The 24087-nt window shown below is 36.2% G+C and overlaps 2 protein-coding genes across 3 annotated transcripts in view; both read left to right on the top strand.

Moving 5' to 3' along the window:
• The first annotated feature begins 16 nt into the window (after nucleotides 1–16).
• Nucleotides 17–5884, top strand: LOC149922419 (uncharacterized). Its single transcript, XM_090163887.1, has 4 exons — nucleotides 17–118; nucleotides 244–473; nucleotides 2787–3052; nucleotides 5514–5884. Exons 2-4 carry the CDS (start codon nucleotides 426–428, stop codon nucleotides 5863–5865), a joined length of 666 nt encoding a protein of 221 aa, XP_090020013.1. The 5' UTR covers nucleotides 17–118; nucleotides 244–425; the 3' UTR covers nucleotides 5866–5884.
• An 8683-nt stretch (nucleotides 5885–14567) lies between these two features.
• The window catches only part of Rpn3 (regulatory particle non-ATPase 3), a 42569-nt gene continuing 33049 nt past the window's right edge, over nucleotides 14568–24087 (top strand). Inside the window, exons 1-9 of one of the 2 annotated variants that reach the window (XM_090163139.1) lie at nucleotides 14568–14675; nucleotides 14861–14985; nucleotides 15050–15381; nucleotides 15464–15791; nucleotides 15858–15961; nucleotides 16030–16144; nucleotides 16641–16864; nucleotides 16934–17140; nucleotides 17213–17352. In XM_090163139.1, the coding sequence (XP_090019265.1) occupies nucleotides 14862–14985; nucleotides 15050–15381; nucleotides 15464–15791; nucleotides 15858–15961; nucleotides 16030–16144; nucleotides 16641–16864; nucleotides 16934–17140; nucleotides 17213–17242 (1464 nt within the window). In that variant the 5' untranslated portion in view covers nucleotides 14568–14675; nucleotide 14861 and the 3' untranslated portion in view covers nucleotides 17243–17352. Of the gene's footprint in view, nucleotides 14676–14860; nucleotides 14986–15049; nucleotides 15382–15463; nucleotides 15792–15857; nucleotides 15962–16029; nucleotides 16145–16640; nucleotides 16865–16933; nucleotides 17141–17212; nucleotides 17353–24087 lie in introns of those variants that run through there. The other variant, XM_090163138.1, reaches the window with a different exon arrangement.

The following is a 24087-nucleotide window of genomic DNA, read 5'->3' as shown; positions in this document are numbered from 1 at the left end:
GGTTAGGGGCGCTGTTGGCAGCCCCTAAGATGGCGGCGAAAATTCAAACCCAAACACCTATCGTTATTTTTCGTTTCAACTTTTTGGGCCAAAAGCTATTTTTTCAAAACAAAAAAAGGTACGTGTTAGTATATTGAACGTCTTGTTAATCTTTTGATACGGAAATAAGGCCATATTTGGAAAAGCTTGGCCGTTCCCCTTTAATTTCTTATTGGTGAACTATTAACCCGAGTATGTATACAGGTAATACGGTGTATATCGCACCGGGGACGCCCGTTCGTTTGGCTCTGGGTACGTGGTGGATTTTCACTCTAACGGCCGTCAGTGGCTTCAGTGGTACTCTGATCTCGTTTCTGAATGCACCTTCATTGGAACCCGCCATCAATACTGTCGACGAACTTGCCGCTCACGTCAGTGATGGTACCATGAAAGTGGGCAGTGGGCAGGGGACTTCCATACAAAATTGGCTAAGGGTAATTATTCTCAACTTTGGCACGTACAAACGTTTTGACGCGCGTATAGAAAAATGCATTACGACGCGCGCTAGTGGAAACCAAACATAAAGCTTGATTTCCACTAGCGCTCGTAACGGCCCATCACTCAACTTAGGCACGTACAAACGTTTTGACGCGCGTATAGAAAAATGCATTACGACGCGCGCTAGTGGAAACCAAGCATAAAGCTTGGTTTCCACTAGCGCTCGTAACGGCCCATCACTCAACTTAGGCATGTACAAACGTTTTGACGCGCGTATAGAAAAATGCATTAAGACGCGCGCTAGTGGAAACCAAGCATTATGCGTGGTTTCCGTTAGACCTATATGAGATATGAAATTTCCCAAAACGAGACGTTGCACTACCCATTCGATTTGCCATAGCAGCCGAAAATGATTTTGACTACTTAAAACAAAAATAAGATTTTTTCCTTATTTTACCCAAAAATGTTCCAATTTACTGAAACTTGATGAAATCAAAGATAATATAACTACGTACCCTAGATTCGAAATCTCGGCGTTTCTCGATAGCCCGTTTTCTCGTGAGGCTTTTACTGAGTTCGCGCCGGAAGTCGGAAAAATCGGGCTCCATAGCAGGGTGAGAAATAAGAAATTTCAATAGATAACCAAAAATTATATTACTCGCCTTTAGTTTTCTTTCGTTTAGAAACAATTTTAGAGCTACAGGCATGATCCATTATTGTTTTAAAACAATATAACGCAAAAATATCTGGTATCTTGAAAACCGCGAGTCAAAAACCACAGCGCAATTTTCACTAAAACTTTACGTTTTAACTATATGTCGGTAGCCCTGCCAGCTCCATGGAGGCAGTTTTTCCGACTTCCGCCGGGAACTCAGTAAGAGCGTTCGTTACGTGCAACATGGGCCAAATAATGATAAATCCAGGACATGACTCTATGCGAAAAACCCGTCCAACAGCGCTAACACCCGATCACTATTGCCCCCTATTGGGAAAAACGCGCGATCGCGGACCTACGTCATTTTGGGGGCAAATTGTTAGGGACAGTTTTCAAAAATAATACACGTGGTCGTCGTAGCATCCATGGTCGTAGTAAATATCCTGGAATATTTATTCACAGTTATCATATATAGTGTGGTTATTAAAGTAAGTACTTATTTTTATACGTACTAATTTCATAATTAGTATAATATATATAATTATTTAATATTAAACATATACTTTCCTAGAATCGTTAAAAATTTAAAAAAAATGAGGGGCCAAATATGGCAGGATTTTCGAATTACAACCGCCACTTATTTCCGAATTCCGACTCAGTCATCACTAGATGGCGTTCGGGAAACCGGAAACTTTCTTGATTTTGCCCCCAATTTTTTTTATTTTTCCTCCTTTTCCCCCCAACTAAAATGGCCGCCTGTGTCTTTTAGTGGACGGCCGATTTAGTACGCGTGAAGGTACCAGAGTCATGTCCTGGATTTATCATTATTTGGCCCATGCGTGCAAGGAGCTTGATTTCCAATCTAGGGTACGTATTTATATTATCTTTGATGAAATTTACCTAAATGTGGTCCAAATTACCCATTTTGTGATTTTAAATTTTTTTAAAAAATTCGTGAAACCGAGAAAAACCCTGCTTTTTTTAAATGGATATTTTTTTTGTTTTAAGTGATCAAAAACATTTTCGGTTGTCATGCCAAATCGAATGTAGTGTAACGTCTCCTTTTGGGAAATTTCATATCTCATATAGGTCTACATTACCCCCGACTTTGAACAAAATTGGCAATAAGCGTTAGTAGAAACAAGGCCCAACCATGGATAGTAGATTTTAGAGGATCGGTAAAAAGCCTGGTTTTTAGCCCACGTAAACCAATCATACTAAGGGAGTCGGCCAAGGTTATTTGAAAAAACAAGTATCGCTAAGAGTGGACGATACTGTTCGAAAAAAGAAAAAAGATAAACACGAAGTACATTTTTACGCCAAAAGCTATTTTTTCACGTTATTATAGATTAAATATGATATACTAAATATCAGTTGATAGTTTTTATTGAATTAAAAAACCAAAATTACTAAACAATATCAACAGCATTAGATTGCCATTTTGAAATTTTAAGATCACGTGGTACAAACGACCTTGCAAGACTCCCTCGGAGTCTCTCGAGCTGATTGATACGCGGGGAGAAATAAAATGCACTGTGGAAGGGTATCGAAAACCTGTCCTCTTAATTTACTGTCCATGGCCCAACGAAGATTTTTTGCGTCGCTATGCCCGATTTATTCGCTATTAAAATGACATAATATCGTCTCTTAATAGTTTGAAAAATATCCTTCGGCTTATTACAAAATTGGGAAAACGGCCAGGGAAGATCTTGAAAATTCGCAAGTGAAAGATTTCGATAGCGGCGCCAAAAAGGTTCTATCTGGAAAATACGCCTTGGTCGCTAGTCACAGTGTTCTTATGTCGTCTGCCATTAAATTGGGAGAGGACAATTTTCACGTCTCGGAGGAAAGAGTATCTATGGCACACACCTCTTTGGGGCTGCCCAAATATTCGCCTCTGAAACCACCCTTCAATCTATGGTAAGCTATTTTTACAACTTCTATACTTATTGAGAATAACCAAAGATAATTTAAACTCGTACCCTAGATTCGAATACTGAGAGCTTTCCCATTGACGGTTTTGTTACGAAGCGTTTACCCTTTTCCGGCACGTGACCTCAGAAAAATCGGGCTCCATCGGTTGTGGCACGGCCAACTGCGATCACCCGCTGCCGAGCTATAAAGCGCGGCAGCGCGTGATCGAAGTTGGCCGTGGTTGCGGTAAGGCGCAAACCATGGAGCGAATTTTTTCTGAGTTCCGGCGGGAAGTGGGTAAACGCTATCGGCAACCCGCGAGAGAGTGATTTCGAATCTAGGGTACGAGTTTAAATTATCTTTGGAATAACTATGCTGAGAATATCTTGAGAGCCCTGTCGTTCCGGGGGCTTAGACCAAAGATAATATAGATCTCCATATCCTAGATTCGAATTGAACGAGCTTCCCAATCGAGGTTTTCTACACCTCGCGCCATCTCTGTTCGAATGAAGCAACTATACACGATTTCAACATTTTATAATAAAATGAAATAAAATAAACACCGATGGCGCGAAGTGTAAATAACCCCGATTCGGCGGGCGGGGCTTCGGCGGCTCTTAACCCACAGTTGAAACCTAAATCGCCTCCCGAACGATTATCCGATAATTTATTCCTCCAAGTGGTAACGAAGCGATTACCCACTTCCTCCATGTGACCTCCGAAACATCAGCCTCCATCGATCACCGTAGTAGTTAGTTACCATGGTAACTATGGAGCAAATATTTTCGGAGCTGCGGCAGGAAGTGGATAAACGCTATTCGCGACCGGAAACTATCGCTACGCCCCCTTTGGTTAGCCATTGGAACCTAGATAGGTAGCGGCTAAAGCAGACGCTATTAGTTTTTCCTCATCTTTATTCGTAAATTTTACTTTATAAAATAATGATACTTGCATTTTAATGTTATTTTTGGATCGTTTGCTTATATTTTGATAAGTTTATTTGAAAAAAAAAACCGTCCTTATGGCTGTAGCAGACGCTAGACCATAGACAAACCAGGGTTGGACATAAGGATATTTTTTAAGTAGTCAGCCTGACTAGTGAGCCTCCTATCTTAATTTATCATAAATCATAAATCATAATCAGCTAGGCTAATACCCAAGGCACCACCTTAGGCCTAAGTCGTCAAGCGACTTTTGAAGCCTTTAATTCAGGTGGCCGGGTTACAATGCGTAGGAGGGTGGTGGCAAGCCCTTCATGCCCTTATTTTAGAAGTCACCGACTAGTGGGGGTAAAAATGGGGGTATAAAAACCAGAAGGACAGCAAACATTTTGCTTTACCCGTCAGAATTAAAATAGAAGTTTCTTATCACTTGAGTGTACATGACTTTGGCCGGTCACATTTTTTTTAAATAAAATGGGATTGATGAATGATGAATTTATGATACGCCATTATTTATGAATATTTAGGTAAATTTTTCACTAGTCAAATTGACTAGTGAGCCCCAGATTTCGGTTAATTTTAGTAGTCCGAGCATTTATTTTAGTAGTTCAGTTTCGGTCGCGAAATAATTACGCGCAAGGCAGTGATTTCTAATCTAGGGTACGAGCCGGCAATATTATCTTTGATAAGACCATGATGGCTGCTGTTAGTTATTCTTGTTATGACCTTACTTATTACTACAGGGACGTTTCGGTAACACTGAATAGATCGATTCCGAAAGTCAGTGGATGTAAATTATTTTTCCCTGGGTGACGAAGACCCACTTCTCCTATTTCCCTAGCAAGCACGCAAACGCTTTTTCCCATAACTCTACCAGGAACCATAGATAAAACAGCGACTGCGAATGTGCAGTCCATCTTTAAAAATTACGTAAGCAACGCAACTTTACTGCCAGTGCCGGATTTAACCAACTGGCAGCCTGGTGTTGGGATACCTTTGGAGGTCCAAAATTAATGGGCAGAAGGGTGGAGGCCAAGGCCTTATGAGGCCCCGCCTTTATACTACGAGGAGTTCGAGGCCTTGTGCTTAAGTACACTTACGTCGTTAGTAGTTTGAAATCCGGCACTGCTTACAGTTCTGAACGACATTACTATTTCGATTCCAAAAAACAATTGCAAGAAACTACTGTGTTGCGTATCAGTGGTGTAGCTAGAAATCCTTAAAGGTAGGGATTTAAACTATGTAAAATACCTAAGGAGGGTCGAGAAAGGGGTGACATTTTAGTACAGCCAAAGCTACACCCAAGGGGGGGGGGGGGGTTGAAACGTAAAACCTCCCCTTTTCTACGCCACTGTTGGGAATTAATACCAACAGATGCTACCTATAAAGTTCGCACATGCGCTGAGAGAATTAAGCATTTTTTCTGCTTTAGACAGCAGGGTATATTTAAGGGGAGTTGAAACGTCCTTGTATTAATAACTGGTTCAAGTTACGACTACTTTGTAAGTAATTATTATATTGTTTAGTTTGACCAAATTGCATCAATCAGGATTGGTAAGTAAGTGGAAAGAAGATTACTTCGAACGTTACAGGGCCAAGTCAATAAAGTCAACTATAGCAATGGCGGATGTAGCTGACCCGGAGGTCATAAAGTCCAAAGAGTCACCCTTGACCTTCGTGGAGGTCACGGGCCCGTTTTGTATATGGGGAGTTGGTCTAGGCCTATCTTTAATCGTATTTACGTGGGAGTTATTAATCCGCTTCAAAAACTGGAGGGAGCGAGTCAAGTTTGATGGTACGAATTCGGTTAGGCGCCGGTTAAATATTGAGAGATTTGATAAAAACAAATACATGTCGACCTATAGGAGCCAATACTAAACAAAAAGTATACAAGACTTACATGCTTTTATCCAAGAGCTGTTAATTTCTTTAATAAATGAATATTCTGTGAAAATGTTGTTTTATTAAAATGTACACGACTTGAAAACCATACCCAGGGCAGACTAGGCAAAGTGCCTAGGGTCAACGAAAATTTTAGGATAAATTAGGGCCTACAAGATTTTAGCCTAAGGCCTACTGAAGGGCTAAAATGACCCTGACCATACCGAAAAAGCAGCACTCAGTCGCCTATTTGATCAAGATTGAAATTTGAACATAAGTTACATTATAACTTGCTCTTATATCTTAATTTTGTGAGATAAAATACCCATTACCGGAAGTACATAATATATCTAGGCATATGTAACGTAACTCATATATAACATATCAATAGACCAATTTCAATGAGATCTTGTTTCACACGGAAATTACAATTATAGTGGACCAGTAGCATAAGGAGCCGCGCAATTCTGCGGGCCCCGACTCCAAAAAGCCCTAAATTCCTGTCGATCTATGGGCTAGATAGCACTCGCCTCCTTTAAACGCCACCGAGTATAAGGGCCCTCAAAAGAGGTTCACTGAGGGGGCGGAGATCAGGGCTTCACCACTGTAGTGGACCGTAAATGGGAAATTTCGATACTCATTGTGCTAATGAAAAGTTTACCATTGTAACTCGTAATAGCGAGGCAGGATTATCTAAATTGTCAAAGCCAGCAGTGTTGTTCAAAATGCAAAATACATTTTCCAAAACTTAAAATGCGAAATGTAAAATTCAAAATACTTTCTCCATAACTCAAAATGCAAAATACCAAATGCATTTGAAAATTGGTTTTTCTAAATGCAAAATGTAAAATGGTTTTTGTAACTCAAAATAAAAATACAAAATGCATTTTGAAATTGGTTTTTCAAAATTCCAAATATTTTTAGAAATGCACTATGTTTACTTTTACCACTAACTTTGGGAGTAAATAGCAGACAAACTTTCCTTACAAGAGCTGCGATAATGGTACCAAAGTAAAACCATTTTGAAAAAGCATTTTGAAAATGTCTTTCCATATATCAAACCCACAAAATGTAAAATGTAAAATAGTTTTTCTAACTGAAAATGCAAAATGGTATTTTGCAATTTGCATTTCCAAAATGCATTTTGAACAACCCTGAAAGCCAGTAATTCAATACCGCTTTACTAACTGCCGTTTCCCGTCTATATAAAGTAGATAGCGAGTTTTTCTTCACAGAGTTGGAAGTGACGTAATATACTACATGTCTCGGGCCCTAGGTTTCATTAAAGAAAATACTGTGATTATAATGTTTCATGTGATCTAGAGCTCTAGACCATTAAAATAAACCATGTTCCATAATCCTAATCCAAGGTCCACCCTAAGTAAAAGTCTTTGCCATTTGTTCTACGAATGCTTACCATTGCTTCCATTTAGTAATCATTTTTTTAATGGTGAATCCATAGTGACCATAACTGATTTCATTAATAAACTTCGATTTAATAACACTTAGATAAAGTTTTTTAAACAATCGACATAAATGTTAATTACTTAGAAATTAAGTTACAAATGTAAATTTATGTTTTATTTAAAACATTACAAAAATTGTTCCAAATGACCACCTCCGGCTCTAATACAGGTACGATCTCGTCGTACAAACGATTCTCGAAGTCTTTCAAAGATTCCACAAGTGTTACGGATAATTTCACAGCCATCAATTATTCGTTGTCGCAGGTCTTCAACGTCCCAAACTTCAGTCTTGTAAACTAAATCTTTAAGATAACCCCAGAGGAAAAAGTCACATGGGTTTAAATCTGGAGATTGTGCTGGCCACACAACTGGTCCACCACGACCTATCCACCTTAAAGGAAAAGTCGCGTTAATATGAGCGCTTACGTCGCGGCTAAAATAGGGTGGAGCTCCATCGTTCAGAAACCACATACGCCTTCTCGTTTCTAAAGGCACTTCTTCAAGAAACTCGGGTAATTTATCTTGCAGAAATTGTAAGTATGCCTGACCATTTAAGCTAGGGGGAAAGGAAAAAGGGCCAACTAAATGGTTACTAACAATACCACAGCTATTCTGCACTTGATGATATCTAACACTGGTTCCGTGGGGGTTATCTTGACTACACTGGTGAGTATTGTGCAAGTTGAGTATACCGTCACGGGAAAAATTGGCTTCATCGGGAACTGATGGTCACGACCTAATTTGTCAACAAAGCACTGAGAAAAGTCAACTCGCCTAGAATAATCTGCGTCGTTCAGAGCTTGTACCTTTTGAAGGTGATAGGGGTGAAATTGATGACCATGCAGAATTCACCAAACCATAACGTGCTTTACACCAAATTGTCTTCCTACTCGCCGGGTTGTTGTCCCAGGATCGTTTTCGGCAATGGTAAGAGCCTAAAGTAATTATTGTTTAAATGTACTTTGGTAAAGTAATTTTTTTAACTAAATGGTGAGACGAATCATATCGAATAACATGTTTTAATCAAAAATTGGTGGAATCAAATTGGTGTAAGTACCTGTTCCTCAATATCTTTTGGTACGTTTGGCACTGTTACGAGTTTGTCCTGGTTGAATTTGTCCGTGTTCTCTCACGCATCTGTCAACAGTGGCAAGTGTGCGTCGATCTGGTAACGGTCTTTCAGGAAACTGTACTCGGTACAATCTTTTAGCTTCTACACTATTTCCCTGAGCCCACCCGTGCATTAGGTGCCTATCCGCGTACTCAGAATTAGTTAAATGCGCCATACTTATCTTAAATTTGGATACAAAATAATGAATTGTCGATACAGCGCTTTATTTTGTTCTTTAAAAAGCACCCTATCTTTAAAAGTAAAGAACAATGTCGAAAGGACCTCTCTGACTTTCCAAAAAGTCAAATAACGAAATTGAAATTTATCCGCCTGATCTAAAATGCGTTCAGAATATATAAAGTTAGATAACGCCTACACAGCTAGTGTAATTGTTTTCTTCCGCCTAAGCTAAATGATCAGGCTTTACGCAAATAAAACTGTTTCAGTACCATTCCGTGTCTTCAACAGTTTCCTTAACACTCGTATTTCGCTTTCCAAAATTAGAAGCACTATCTCAGCTCCATCGGGGAAAATACTTTGAATTGGCATTCACCTCGTACAAGTTTCTTATTTCCATAATTTCTTATCATGTTTTACAGGGTCGATTAGATTCGATTCTTTGAAACAATGGAACTTGGTATTAATAAAATCATTGTAAGATTTAGCACACTTCAACTATTTCAATAATGCACTTTTGGCATTTGCTATTGTGTTTATCACTTCACCGTTAAAAAACAAATGAATAATAAATGGGATTCAAAGCAGATTACCGAACTATTTCGTTTTTTTCGGACCCGGTTTTTGTGGGCCTAAAATTTTGAAAAAAAGCAGATTAGGACCCATGTTCATGGAATATTTTTCACTCATTAGAACCCAATGAACACGCCCTAAAATGTATGACATACTTATTCGTAACACCGGCCCTGTGTTCTCGTCACAAGACTAAGGTTCGAACAATACGCCACCAACGGTCTTTCTGTAGTTTATAACTTCCAGCAGGTCGAAGAAATTTACACCGCCAGCAATTTAACATCATAACCAAGTTTTATTGAAAATTGATATTATACCTATTTCTTCCACGTGGAGGATTTTGGAAGCTGACGAATAGAATTGGGGAAGCAGACAAAGTTTTAACATGGTTTCCATGCATTTTTTGCTCTGATTTATTTATTTAAAACCAAAACAACCAGGTTTTCCAACTATTGAAGAACAGTTTTTACAAGCATCTTTTGATGTAAAATATAGTGAATTGAATAATGTCCCTTGATTCAAAGTTTAAATTATCACTTAAAGGGAATATAACCTCAGGTATTTGGTGTGGAACACCAACGCTTGCAGCTCTGGCCGCTCTTGCCTTTGGCTTTAAAAATGTTTGGCGCCACTGTACAGGGACATTTGAAAAATTGAAGGGGTCTTCCGTAAAGATTGCTTTGCAGGTTATATTCCCTTTAATGGCAAAATAGTGTGGAATTATTCAATATAGGAACGTGAAATTGACTATTTGAGACAAAACTTCTGAATTTTCAAATTTGAGACCTAAGCGAGATTTTTGTGTGGTATTTATCAGCCCTACCTAACATAGTTGTTTTGCATAGTAAGATAATGCATATATAGCAGGCCCGTTTTATCCTAGGGCCCACGAAAGTTTATGAGTATGAAAAATTTTATTAAAAAAATTTCTTTTTAGAAATAGGACCTACGAAAGTCTTAAAGGGCCACACCGGCGTTTGAAAAAATTCGGCACAGATTTACCACGTGGTAGCAGATACGACCAATTATATTCTGGAAACAAACGCGTGAAACTGGTTAAATTAAAATCCCGGTGTACCCCTTTAAAACGGCACTGGAATTTGGAGTAAAATGTTTAAAACGAAGATGGCGCTACTAACTTATCATGGTACATTTAATTTCTTATCCCGTGGACACTGCTGTTAACCTGGGGTCATCTATTAGATCTTTACTTAGGGGGACCTTATGCTAGGAAGATGAAAACTTATTTACGAAATAACGAAAGCAGACGAACCTTTGCTACAAAGATATGCGAGCGTGGAATGAAGACTCAAGAATCCTACGTTCTTAGGTACATTAATTCATTCTTGTTAAAACGCTGGACCATAGATAAAATAACTTCGTATATAGATAGGAAACTTCAATGGGGCAAACTGACTCTCACGAGATTGCCCTGACATCTAGTGACTGCGCCAGTTGGCTGTGTTCTCAAGAGCGTAGAACGAATTGAGAAATTTGAGGTCGGAGTTTTGGGAATAAACGTATTTTGCAAGGTAAATGTCTTCAAATATACCAAAAATAGCGTTTAAAACAAACTTGAAATCTTTACTGAATGCTATTTCTTTAAAGCTTTTTTTTTTTAATTTTCTCTCAGTTCAAGAAAAAGTACTTTTAATACGTATAGCTCGCTTAAGCCTTTGCAATTGGGATTGCGTTACACCAAGGTTCTAGTACGTACTTCGAGTAGTGCGAACTTCACCAAATAATATTATTCCGGTGCCGCCACCAGATGTCGGCCAAAATTCTGGCGTCACTTCTACAACATTAAGTTACCTATCTATATACGAAGTTATTTTATCTATGCGCTGGACTTTTCGAACGTTATCATATGACCCGTGGCGCCATCCATTATTTTGAAGAAAAAAAATCTTTTTGCTTGAAAACGCGTCTTATTTGAACGAATCATTGAGAGATAGACGGCGCCACGGGTAGAATAATAACGTTTACTCGTCATTTGGGACGCCGATGGGAGCAGACGACAGTATTCTTATTTTTAAAAACTTGTTTCGCGAAATACTGAAATCCGACGTTTCGATTGGACCTCTAGATTAATATTCCCAACTCAATGGATCCATCCGATCCAAGCTCGCAGAATTCCCATAGGTTTTTGCTGGAATTTTTCACATGAACCACTTCAACGTTTTTGGATTTTTATTTAATAAGTGTTAAGATTTTTTGAACTTTTAGTTTTGTTTTCATATTTACTTATTATAAGGAATATTTAAATGCCATTGTGAGGAAGATAAATAAGATTTCGTATAGGTTCGCTTTGAAAATATTTAAGCCTAGGCCTGACATAGGCCCAACTTTTAAAATATCAGGCAATGTCAATGACAGTTTTGGAAGAAGCAGTGACTGAAGGTCCTTAGTATTAACCTTTGTATTTAAAGGTTATTTCACATTTAAAGTAACTAATATTATATTTATTATTATGTTTGTAGAAACTTAGATAAACAAAAACCTTATGAAAGAGTAATTATATTCCAAAAATAATACATTACACTAAAGAATGACACTTATGACGAATTGACGACAGTCATTGAATTAAACAGCAACAATCATACTGATAATTGTCTTATTTTTCAAAACTTTACCTTCTATTTAATAATATGCTTTTTCTCTTAGAAGCTTAGTCAAGATAAATGTCTCGCACTCTGCTTAAATTCAACATTCCACTGTTAAACAACATAAGAGATAGTACTCAACGAAGACCGATATTTACAATTTTAAATAAAAAGTTTTTTTAAAAAAACGGATATTGCAGTAATTATAGTCCTGAGTTGTTGTTCCATTAGGCTCACTGAACTTCCTGAAGTAACTTTTACCAAATCATCAATTTGAAAGCCCGCCGTTTGTTAACATTTTTTTTTTTTTTTTTATTCGATTGTAACGTGTGGGACAATTCAGTCCTCTCGTCCATCTGATTAATCAGGGCGAGATATGTGTAACGGCCACGCCAACGGGGGGATACGTGGGGACAGGGGTGGGGACACCCGTGGCGGAAGTATTCCGACCACCCGTTGGGGGATTGGTGGTCGTCCTCACACGGCCTTCCACAAACTCTGCCTCCCGGACGCCTGGGATTACAGGAGTGAGCCACTACTCCCGGCTTTGTTAACATTTCAAATTGCCCCGAGGCTTAAGGAAACCCAAACTTTTACCCATTGAGTTGGGAATAAATAGAGGTACAAATAAATCTGGCTAGCGCGGGACTAATTTCGTTCAATATGGAGACTTTTTAAACTATATCGTTCAACCGTGGCGGCATCTGTCTCTAGTGGTGGAAACTATATTGCAATTGAATTTTTGCGCGAATCATATAACTTCACAAAATATAGATGGCGCTACCACCCAATAAAAAGATGAATATCGTACAGTCTTCTCAGAACAGGTCCCGCGTAACCATGGCAACCGAAATGGTAATTGTAATTCTAGCAGTATTATTCCCAATTCAATGCTTTTACCTGTACAACGACATACCGTGGAAATGAAACATCGAGGAGCCATAACAACAAACAACGCAATAGTTATCCCACGGCCAACTTTGATCACGCGCTGCTCGCGCTACAGCGGCCAACACATTCGTCGAAATTCCGCGAGCAAGGATTTTCCCCCTATAAACTGTACTATAACGTGTAGGAGTTCAGCGCCACGCTCGGTTGTTATATTGACTTCAATTTAAAAACTAAACTAAAAATAATAATCTAGGCCTCGTAACTCCAGAGTCCCCGGTCCGTTACCGCGTAGCCAGGTAGCCTACGGTACTCGGGGGAAAGCGAGACTAGAGGATTGAGGGTTTGAGGCCAGCCGCCAGTGGGGGTTAGACAGTTTGACTCGTTCGAGGGATGCGAGCGAAGGGAGTCGCTGTACATAGAAATCCAGTGAATAGGGAAATCAAAATTGATATAAACCTTGAATTAATAGGTAATCTCCTATTATTTGGAATTATTAAACTGGTCACCTTCTGTTTTTTGTTATTATTTCGAATTAATAAACTGGACACGGTGACCAGTGACCCCCCAAATTTTGAATAAATAAACTGATCTGAGCAATTAATTAACTGGTCTTTGACCACCAGTCCTGACCACCGTTATTTCCAAGGCTGACCGATAATTATTATCACGTTTTACTGATACACTAAAAATAGCTTAGAAACGTTTTGAGGAAAATTTATTTAGAAATGGACGCTTCAATAAAAGATACTCGGTTTTTACTCCCCTCTCCAAATTCATCTGGGAAGGAGATATTTCCGGTCGGTCAGTTAAGCGGTTAGAATTTCTAGCCAAAAAGTCATATATAAGCCAATTGGAGACGCGTTTTTGCCCTCGTCATGAGAATTTTGCGTCAGATAACAAACGCGTCGGCTCACGTGTATAAGGAACATACTATTGTTAATTTTCGATAATATATTTTAAGGTAAAATATATAATGTTACTAAAACCAAGTATAAGAAGATAATATTATTATTATCATCCTCTTATGGTATAAATAATTAAAATTATATGTAATATTTTTATAATACCGGGCAATTTTAAAGCTTCTCATGGAGGCAGAGTTAATTCATTTCGCATAAAATTATCTTTTGGAAAAAGATGAAAACTCATTCATTTAGAACTAAACATATTACTTTTGCAGTACGGTATGCAACAAGTGTTTCCTTATAAACAGGTAACTGTTTTGGCATGTTAAGGCTTAGCAAAAAACCGATGTTACGTTCGAGAAAGTTTCCAGCTTTTTTATATTTCAACAAGCACTATATAGATAATAACTTATGAGTCCTGGCTGTTGGAAATATTACTTCTTGGCAATTTCTGGGAATATGTTTTATTTAAGCGCCTAATATAAAATTTAGAAATTAATTGCGCTTCAATGCTTCTATATTTTATTTTGTAGAAGGCAATTTTTATAAAATACTAAGACTTCGGTGCCCTACCACTCCAGTCTATTACTGTGGCCCTGGAAGTCGGGAGCTTTCAGCATCACTTTTTTTGTTGGATGTCCTAACAAAAAGGTTATAAAAACCACAGTCCTGCTCTCACGGTCTCACTTTCTCTCATGTTGCAGTTGCTAATTTTTAATATTTCAAAATATATTAAAGTAATGGTGGAAGTCTATCAGCAAGACGAGTAGAAGGTGTTGCCATCCATTCTTAAAATTCAACTTTCTAATATTGATTCTCTATGCGTAGCGTTTCTCTAAATATATTTCGATGTCCCTAGAAGACGAAAAAGCCTTACACGTTATTTAACTTTCTTATTTCCAGACCACTAACTGCTGGTGCCACCTATCGATCATTAGTGCCCAAAAGTAATATAATTTTTGAAAGTCATTCTAAGTAAGCCTTGTCTCTTCAAAGTGAACTTAACTTAAGCAACGACGCGTTGTCAAATCTTTATATCTTAACTTGGGATCATCTTTCTAATTTTTAGCATTTAAATAAGGTATTGGACATTTTTGTACACAGTTGTTAATTTTTATAAGGTTAAAACAAATAGAACTCGTTTTTAACCTATTGGAAACAACCGGCGGTATAATCATCCCTTATATCCAAAATACATTTTGAGACTTCGTTTGTAAAGATTTTTCAGCATTATTTCACAATATAAATATAAATTTCATTTAACAGAATGGTCAAAATGGTAACGGACACGAGTGCTGATGTGGAAATGAAACCGGTAGATGTGGAGAGTGTTGGTTCACCACAAGAACCAATCGCAGTGAAACCAGATGTGGATGTCTTAACTCTAGAAGGTATTTGTTATAACAAACTTTAGTGCCATGAACGTCAATCTTACAGTTATTTTAAATTCTATAGATATTAGAGAACATACAAGACATATTGAAAAAGCTGTGAATTCCAAGGAACCCAGATTTATCATTAGAATTTTGAGATCTTTGTTGTCAACCAGAAAACGTTTGAACTCTCGGGTCTTACGTAAACTTGTGTCTGCGTATTACACTCACTCTGCACAACAAAAGGAAGCTTTACTTATCTTCATTGAAGAACCAATGGAAACTGACGGTCCCGCTGTTCCATTTAAAGCACGTAGTGGGAAATCCTCGCAAATACCTTTGCTTCCTGAACTTGATGCATACATACATTTATTGGTGCTTCTTTATTTAATTGATTCTGAACGTCATGAACAGGTATGCCTATTATTGTTATTATTATTATACATAGAATTGTGTTATTTCTTAGATAGTCTTTAACGTTTATTTTATTTTTTAGGCAGTTAAGTGCTCAGATGAATTAATGAATAAACTGCAAAACTACAACCGCAGAACCTTAGACTCATTGACAGCAAAATGCTATTTTTATCACCTTCGTTGCTATGAGCTAACTGGTCAATTGGATAGAATAAGAGGGTTTTTCCATGCACGGTTACGTACCGCTACGTTAAGGAATGATTACGAAGGCCAAGCTGTCTTGCTAAATTGCTTGCTAAGGAATTATCTTCATTACAATCTGTTTGAGCAAGCATCGAAGCTCGTTTCCAAATCAATTTTTCCTGAACTGGCTTCCAATAATGAATGGGCCAGGTTTCTGTATTACTTAGGTATAAGATGTGGTGCAGATAAACAAATATTTGTGCTTTTATTAACACATTCCCTTTTTCTTGTAGGTCGTATTAAAGCAATTCAATTGGATTACTCGGAAGCCCATAAAAATTTATTGCAAGCCATTCGTAAAGCTCCGCAGTCTACCGCAGTTGGCTTTAGACAAACGGTAATTCTCAGTTTTAAATAAATTTCAATAGATATTTTGTAACATTAATGATTGTTTTTGAATATTAGGTTTATAAGATGGCCATTACAGTTGAGTTGTTGTTAGGCGATATACCTGATCGTGCCCTTTTTAGGCAACCAACTCTGCGCAGGCCTTTGGCTCCTTATTTTCAGCTCACTCAAGGTATTTTATACCTAGTTTTTATGCTAATTAGGAATGCACCGATATGGGTACAACCGATATATTGGCTATTCTGGCTGATATATTGGTTATTCGTGTAAAAAACGGTTCAGTACACGTCAAACCATTTTATTATAATTTTTCATTAAAAAGAGTTTGCAAGAGCATATCCGATTTTACGTGATACATATTTTCTATCACAAATCTAATATCGTTGTTTTTTATTTATTTACATTCGTAACCCACTGTCTAAAAATAGGTATGATCTAGCTTCTGAAGTCCGGTGTACTTGGCGAGGCGAATCAAATAAAATATTATCATTAGTTAATTGAGAATTTTCTTATTTTTAAATGTTTTTCTGAAATTTTTTTTAATATCGATATCGACCAATATCGGCTTCGTTTGAGCCGATACTGATATTAGAAAAATAGGCCCATATACCGGTGCATCCCTAATGCTAATAATATATGTATAGTAAAGTTTACTTTTTTAATATTAGCTGTTCGAACTGGAAATTTGGGAAGATTCAATGAAACGCTTGAGAACTTTGCACCAAAGTTCCAAGCTGATCACACGTACACATTGATCATACGTTTGCGCCATAATGTGATCAAAACTGGTGTCAGAATGATCAATCTTTCGTATTCGAGAATCGATCTTAAAGATGTTGCTCAAAAATTGCAACTTGATAGCTCGGAAGATTCAGAATTCATTGTCGCTAAGGTGGTTCTCGTAATTTTTCCTTGATTAATAATATTAAAGGCAATGCTAAATTTAAAATTAACACTTAAGGCAATTCGAGATGGTGTTATTGAAGCAACAATTGACCATGAAAGATGTTGTATGCAGTCCAAAGAGAATATCGATGTCTATGGAACTGGAGAACCGCAAGCGGCATTCCATCAAAGAGTGACGTTCTGCTTGGAAATTCATAACCAATCCGTAAAGGCCATGCGTTTTCCACCCAAATCCTATAACAAGGACCTAGAATCCGCGGAGGTAAGTTCGAACCATTTTTATTCCTTTTAGTTTGTGTGGTTAAATTAGAATGTGGGTATTTTTGCAAATTAGAAACGGAGACGATATGGCAAACTGTTCTAAGTATCGTCCCAAGGTTATTGTTCATATATATTTAGTAGTTTGATTATTATGTTTACATTGTTTAGCTTTTTTGTGAAACTTTGTTTGGCTTTATAAAAGTATATTTAAGATTTGCATTTTTTTTGTTCTCCATTTTAAAGTTAATCACATACTTTATAGACCTAGATGGCGCATAATTCCTTTACACCGTCTTAAAAAGTCGCTAGATGTCGGTAAATTCGTACTTTCATTTAGCTAAAAAAAACTATCGATAGATGGCAGGTGCGTGTCGGTAAGAGATTTTCTTGGGTACGATTCGTTAGATGGCGGTAGTGTTACACTTGCTCTATTTCGTCGAAAATTAAATTAAAAAGTAGGCGCGGTTTTTTAACCGAAACGCGAATCACATATTTATTATTTAAAATTGGACGTCGTCGAATATCTGGGAATATTGGAAGAATATCCCCCAAAACAAAGGGAAAATACGATTGATTCCGGTACCCGTATAATTACAACGTTAATCGCATTTTCATCGGGCTTCTATTAGACTGCGTAGGACTTGCTCTCTTTATTTTTGCCTGATTCGAATTTGGGGAACCATCCTATAATCAATTTAGTCGAATTCTGGTCGTCCCCTAGCGATCTTAGGTACTCGCGTTAAAGAGCGGTCTTTCATTACCCCGGCAGAGGGGGTCTTCCTCGGCCCCAGAAAGTCGATACATTTGTTTGTGTTAGGTCCACCTTAGCTCTTTAATTTAATTGTTGTTTCTGACTTAATTTCCCATTGATGCTTTCCTAACGCGGGGGAAACTTTAGCTCTTCCCCGGAGGCCCAACATTTATCTTGGCCAAGAAAGGGAAGACCATAGCTAATTTTTTTACTACCCCAATTCATCCTTTTTTTTCCCGTGTCGTAGATTAAGTTTGCACTTTCTAACTTTTAGTTACTTAAAACATAGCTTTCAGTTAAGTATTCCTAGGAGTATCGCGAACTAGGGCATTTCACCGTTTCTTTATCGGAATCTAGAACAAATATCGGGATTTTAGACCAAGGCTTAACGGGAATGTATACTTTTTTAATCCCATTCCCAATTCTCACTTATCCTGATCAATTTTGGGAGTAGAAATTATCCTTAGGCCATTTCTACCTATTCCCACTTATTAAAAAAAAAATACTTTTTGGGGGGTGTTCCAATGGGTTTTACCCCAACTCCCAATGATGAATAAAAAACTTTAATCATGTCAATTCTAAATTGTAGTTTTGGTGGAAAACGTAATAGTGAACAGTACAAAATTTTATCAAATTTAAAAGTATTAAAAACCAATCTAATAAGAAATCCACGAGAAAACTTAAATTCGTAAAATACTCAGTCTTGAACAAATTGTTTAGTCTGAGCGATATCCGGTTGAACCTTTTCCTTAAAGGTTAGCTTCTCTGTATGAATCATCGAATGGGTTTATTAATAATTATTCATTCGTCATTTCGATTTGGGAAAGTTAAAGAGATGTGGAACATTTTTATTTATAACGCCATCGTGAATTGTATTAAAAAGAAAATATTTAACCTTGAAAAACGTACGAGTAGTTTGGTGATGATGGTTTAGGGTTTTTTTTCGTTGACTGTAGTTTGTTTGTTTTGTTTTTTTAACGAGGCTTATGCGCGGAATGCAACTGCGCAAGGGCGGAAGAGTTTTCTTCAGGGTCAAAGTTATGTCTCACTTTTTATATATTCAAGTGTTAGTAGGGAGGGATAACATTTTTTCCTTGTAAAGTTTTAATATGGAAATTATTGGTAGCGGTAGAAGCTGTGTCACTTATAATTTTATTGCTAAAATTGCGCAATTGTGTTTATACAAAAATATGATTATATTTAAACTTAAACTTAGAAGTCAATTGCAACGTTAGAACGGGAAAATTGTATATTGGAAATTATGCGTAATATTAAATACTTATATTTAATATGTACGTTATTTTAATTTTAATCTGGTAATTGGGTTATAGTAAATTTGGATCGTACTTTTTATTTGGGAAATGTAATGTTAGTTAAAGTCCACTTAGTATAGTATGAAGAGAAATTATACCTCTCTTCAACGGTTTTTTGGCAGCTTGTTAATTTGTATTTAAGATTTTAAGTACACACTGCCACCAATAGATGGCATACCAAGTCCAGTCTCCTTCATGACGAGATTTGCTTAAAACCTTACATGACATTTTTTAAATAAATACGTAAGATGACTTAACGAATACTTTAAATAGTAATTTGCTGTTTTTGCAAAGTTTTATATTGAAAACTTTATTTTTAGCTATATCATATACCAATATTTATTAGTAAATATAACTACTCTTAAATTTCTGCCATAGCAGACGACAGTTTTGTGTAAGCGCACTATTTAGTCGAGAATTCTGATATCAAACTCGCAGTGCCATCTCTAGATTAATTGCAAAAGCAGTAATTAGTAGACGATCTTTGTGATCGTTTGACTAGATTTTGTAAAATGTTATTTCAATAGTTGATTTTATATAATAAAAGTGCTCTTGTCCAACTTGTTAAAATGTGGCTCTTACGTCACAAGACACAGATTTATTAGTATATTCTTCGCACAAGCGTTTTGCACGCGCTAGAAAAACCTATATTCCTCGCGACTGTAGTGCGAGCTCGTAGACTTATAAAAGTAAGAGACTGTGACGTAAAAAATGCTAGCCGCCCTTGCCCTTCACTATATTCATTTTATAAACTCATTTTTTCCTTACGGCTGGTTTTAATTTTTCAAAATGCATAAACGGTGCTATAAAATCTTCGTTAGGCCTAGCACAATTTTTTCGCGTCAAAGCAAATAATCTTCGTTAGGCCTAACACAATTTTTTCGCGTCAAAGCAAATAATCTTCGTTAGGCCTAGCACAATTTTTTCGCGTCAAAGCAAATAATCTTCGTTAGGCCTAACACAATTTTTTCGCGTCAAAGCAAATAATCTTCGTTAGGCCTAACACGATTTTTTTCGCGTCAAAGAAAATAATCTACTATTTTTTTTTTGTAACGAGATGTTACAAGGACCATTTAAAGAGTAGCTGGTACGTCCACGCTCTATGTATTACCACTTCCTAGCGAATCGCTGAATAGGTTTTATTGAAACGTTATTGGTATGCAGTGAAGTAACGATATTTCAATGATGCGTTATTATTCCATTCATTATAGCACATGTAACATAATTACTCATAAGTATTTTACACGTAACATACAATAAGTCTGATACAAAAATCGAAAATTTTAATATTCCTTGCACAATTCAAAAGGTTACAATGGTAATAAAATTCGTGATCGCGAACTGCGATTAATGATATTTGCCTTGATTACCTACGATTTGTACACTTGTTTATTAAAGTAGGAAGTGACGTAATTTACGTCACACCCCGTGAACAAGATTTCATTGCGGATTTTGGCGCGAAACAAAGTGCGTAGCTAGTTTTAAACTCAGTATTGAAACCTTTTAGCCATTCGTGTGCAAGAGCTTTGTTTGTAAGCAAAGATTCGTAGTTGCCCAACGTAAAATACGGTTAATGTTAATTAAAAATTAAATATCAGATTTTGAAGCCAAACACTGGCTCACAAACCCTCTCTATTAATTTTAACAGTCGGGTAGGGTACTGCGAGGATAGAATTTTGGAAATCCGAATTAATTTCAGTCGTGGAATAAAGTTAAATATATCGTTGTGGACACGCTTTATTTGTATTTAAAGTTTGAGTACCGAAATATTTATAGTTAAATTCGGGACGTAAATTTCAATATTTGAAAACACCTTTGCGTAGCTCCCCATTACGATTACCTTTCGTACATAATATTTAGTATTATTTAAACTTTTGCGAAATGTATTCTTTACCTGGTTTTGACTGCAACGCTAAAATTCCATACTATTTCTATATAATGGAACAAAATTTTTAAACGTGAGTACTTCAAATTGGGGTAAAGCTGGGCTCACGAAAAAATAATTTTTTGGACAATTTTCTATTTAGAAAAAATAGTGTTGTAAGTTGGAAAATTTTCTGGAAAATGATAGAGGCCTTTTTTTCCGGAAAATTTTCCGTATTTTTCCGGAAAATAATAGTTTTCATTCCATGATTAGTCTAATATTGTTTGCAAATTTAAATAAAGCAAAATTTTCGCCTCATTTTTTCGAATCTAAACCTCTAGACTAACTTTATACTGATTAACAATGTAACACTATTAATGTTTTGTAGTATGTTTACTGATATTAGACATTTTATATCGATAAAAAGTTTAAAAAAAATAAAAACCCTTAAAAATAATTTGTTTCGATTTTCTGGAAATTTTTTCGCATTTATTTTTCCGGAAAATTAACAACACTTAAGAAAAACAATATATATTTTTTTCAATTTCATTTAAGTCTTAATTAGAATCAAACTTGATTAAAATTATTAACCATTATTTCAACATTATTTAGCATATATAAAGTTTTTTTACGTTAAAATTTCCAATAATAGACCAAACCCCGAACCAATGACGAACTATTTTATAGATAATACAAAAAATTCCAAAATCTTAAAATATACGTAAATTGACTAAATTCTATATTTTGTTTTTGAAATTTGTTCAAAAGACACGTTTTTAATCTTAATTTAAAAAAAAATATCAACTTATGATCTATACCACTTTAAATTTCGTCTTACAAACAAATAATCTCCAAAATTTTGCTATAATTTTTTCGACATATTCTTACAAAGTATTAGAGATTAGTCCCGAAAATAGAGCAAGGGGGGGTTTAATCAATAAAATTACAATCTTGCACCGCCGCCCTCCCCCCATTTTCATATCCCCCCCTGATTTTTTTCTTTTAGCAGAATTTCCTCTTTTGGCCATCATTTCCTCCGCTTCTAAACCCTCGCAACTTCTGTGAACGAAGCTTGTTGGGGTATATCTATAGTTTCATCCGACTCCTTACCCGAAAGTAACTCCATCCTTTCGATAACGCGCGCCGTACCCCTATCCCAGGCCCGATCCGAAGTGGCAGATAGAGTCCGATTGAACTATAATAGGGAAGGGACTGGCGAGCTCCCCCCCCCCTTTGTGTCGTCCCCCTCCGCGATGTGTTCCCGCCATTTTAACCCTTTCGCGCGCGCATTTTTTTCAAAAGTTTTCTTGGCGGATCGATGGACGGGGGGGGGGGGGGGGGAAACAGCGCTTTCGCGTTCGGCGCCCCTTTTCAACCAGAATATTTTTTTCTTTAGCCAAAGTTATAAAGGGGCTATTTTTTCCCGGTTAAATAACGCTGGTTTTTACTAGTTAAGGGATGACCAGACTACTGATGCTAACTTCGAAAGCTGCCCTTTACCTAGACGAAACCGATGGCCGGTCATTTTTAGCTTTGTAAATCGTATTAGCTTCGTTTTAAATGGATTTAGCTTGATTTCGGGGGTTTAACACGGGGGCCATTCCTTAAGAATGCGCCGTATTTTGCCCCACTTTTTCACTATTTTTCGACGAAATTTATTTTAATTTAGATAGATTAAATGTTTGTTAGGTCTTCTTAATTAGGATATTTTTTTAAATACTTTTTTCGATTTCATTTTTTTTAAATTAAATTAGTTTTTATTCATTGGGATAAACTCAAATTAAAAATTTAGAATGATTAAATGTTTGTTAGGGGTTTTTAATTAAAAGCATTTAAAAAAAAATAATTTTTTTGAAAATTTTATTATTTTCGATTTATTTTGATACACTTAAATTAAAAATTTATAATGAATAACTGTCTGTTAGGGCGTTTTAATTAAGGATATATTAAAAAAAATAAATCCAAGTTATTTTTTTGTTGAAAATTTAATTATTTTCAATTTATTTTTTAAGCTTAAATTATTTTATTTTAACTAAAATAAACTTAAATTAAAAATATAGAATGGGAAATTATAAATCATTAATTTTTGTTTTCATTGGAATAAATGAGTTTTAATTAAGAATATTTTAAATTTTAAAATCTCTGGTTTTTTATTTTATTTTATTATGATTAAATTTAATTAAAGTTATTGTTATTCATAAAATAAAATGAACAACTTAGATGTAATTTAAAATATACAAATTCTTATAATTTTTATTTATTTATTCGCGTGAAATTATTATTGGTGGTATTATATCATAATTCTACTCTTTACGTCGGTCTGTAGGTATCTCCTATTTAAAAGTGAACTTGGAAAAAGATTTATTTAAATTAAATTTCTTTCTGCGCCTTAGTTTTATGGTTTTTGAGGAATAAAAAATCTTTAAAAAAACTGTTTTTTCATCGTCTGGCTTTTGCATCAAAACAAAAACCAAATAGCCACATCGAGAGTTATGTAAGACCGAAAGAATTTCCGTTTTTAGACCAGCTGTGCATTTGAAGGGCATTAAAAAAACTTTAACATCCTTCTTGTTTTGAAAACAACAAAAATTTTGTCTGGGTATGTCGGGATATTCTTTTAAAGTCTGAATATTTCTCGGCGAGTCACCTATAGTCTCAGACATCGCTTACCGTACCCTTTCACACGCCTCTATGTTCGCTGTCAGAAATTTTCGCCAAATGTATATATATTTTTTTAAAGTCCGAAGTTATTCTAAAACGTGATTACTTTTTCAGCATGTCTAGAATTTTCACCAGACACCGCGTCGTGGTAACGTTTTTATTTCTTTTGACGAATTTTTCCCAAGTCTCGGGTACAATGTGTAGACACCTTTTTTATGGGGGTATTTTTACTTAAAACTAAAAATGCTGTCTAGACTATGGAGTGCACCGATGTATTTAAGATTATATCATTTAAATATTTTTTTATGGCCCGTCAAATTTGAATATACGTATTTTTTATCGTATTAAATAACTCCACA

Source organism: Leiobunum rupestre, chromosome 11 (genome assembly GCF_980474605.1).
Source record: "Leiobunum rupestre chromosome 11, qqLeiRupe1.1.hap1, whole genome shotgun sequence".
Lineage (NCBI taxonomy): Eukaryota > Metazoa > Arthropoda > Arachnida > Opiliones > Sclerosomatidae > Leiobunum > Leiobunum rupestre.
Note: the sequence above shows the minus strand (reverse complement) of the source record. Positions and strands in the feature narration are given on the sequence as shown.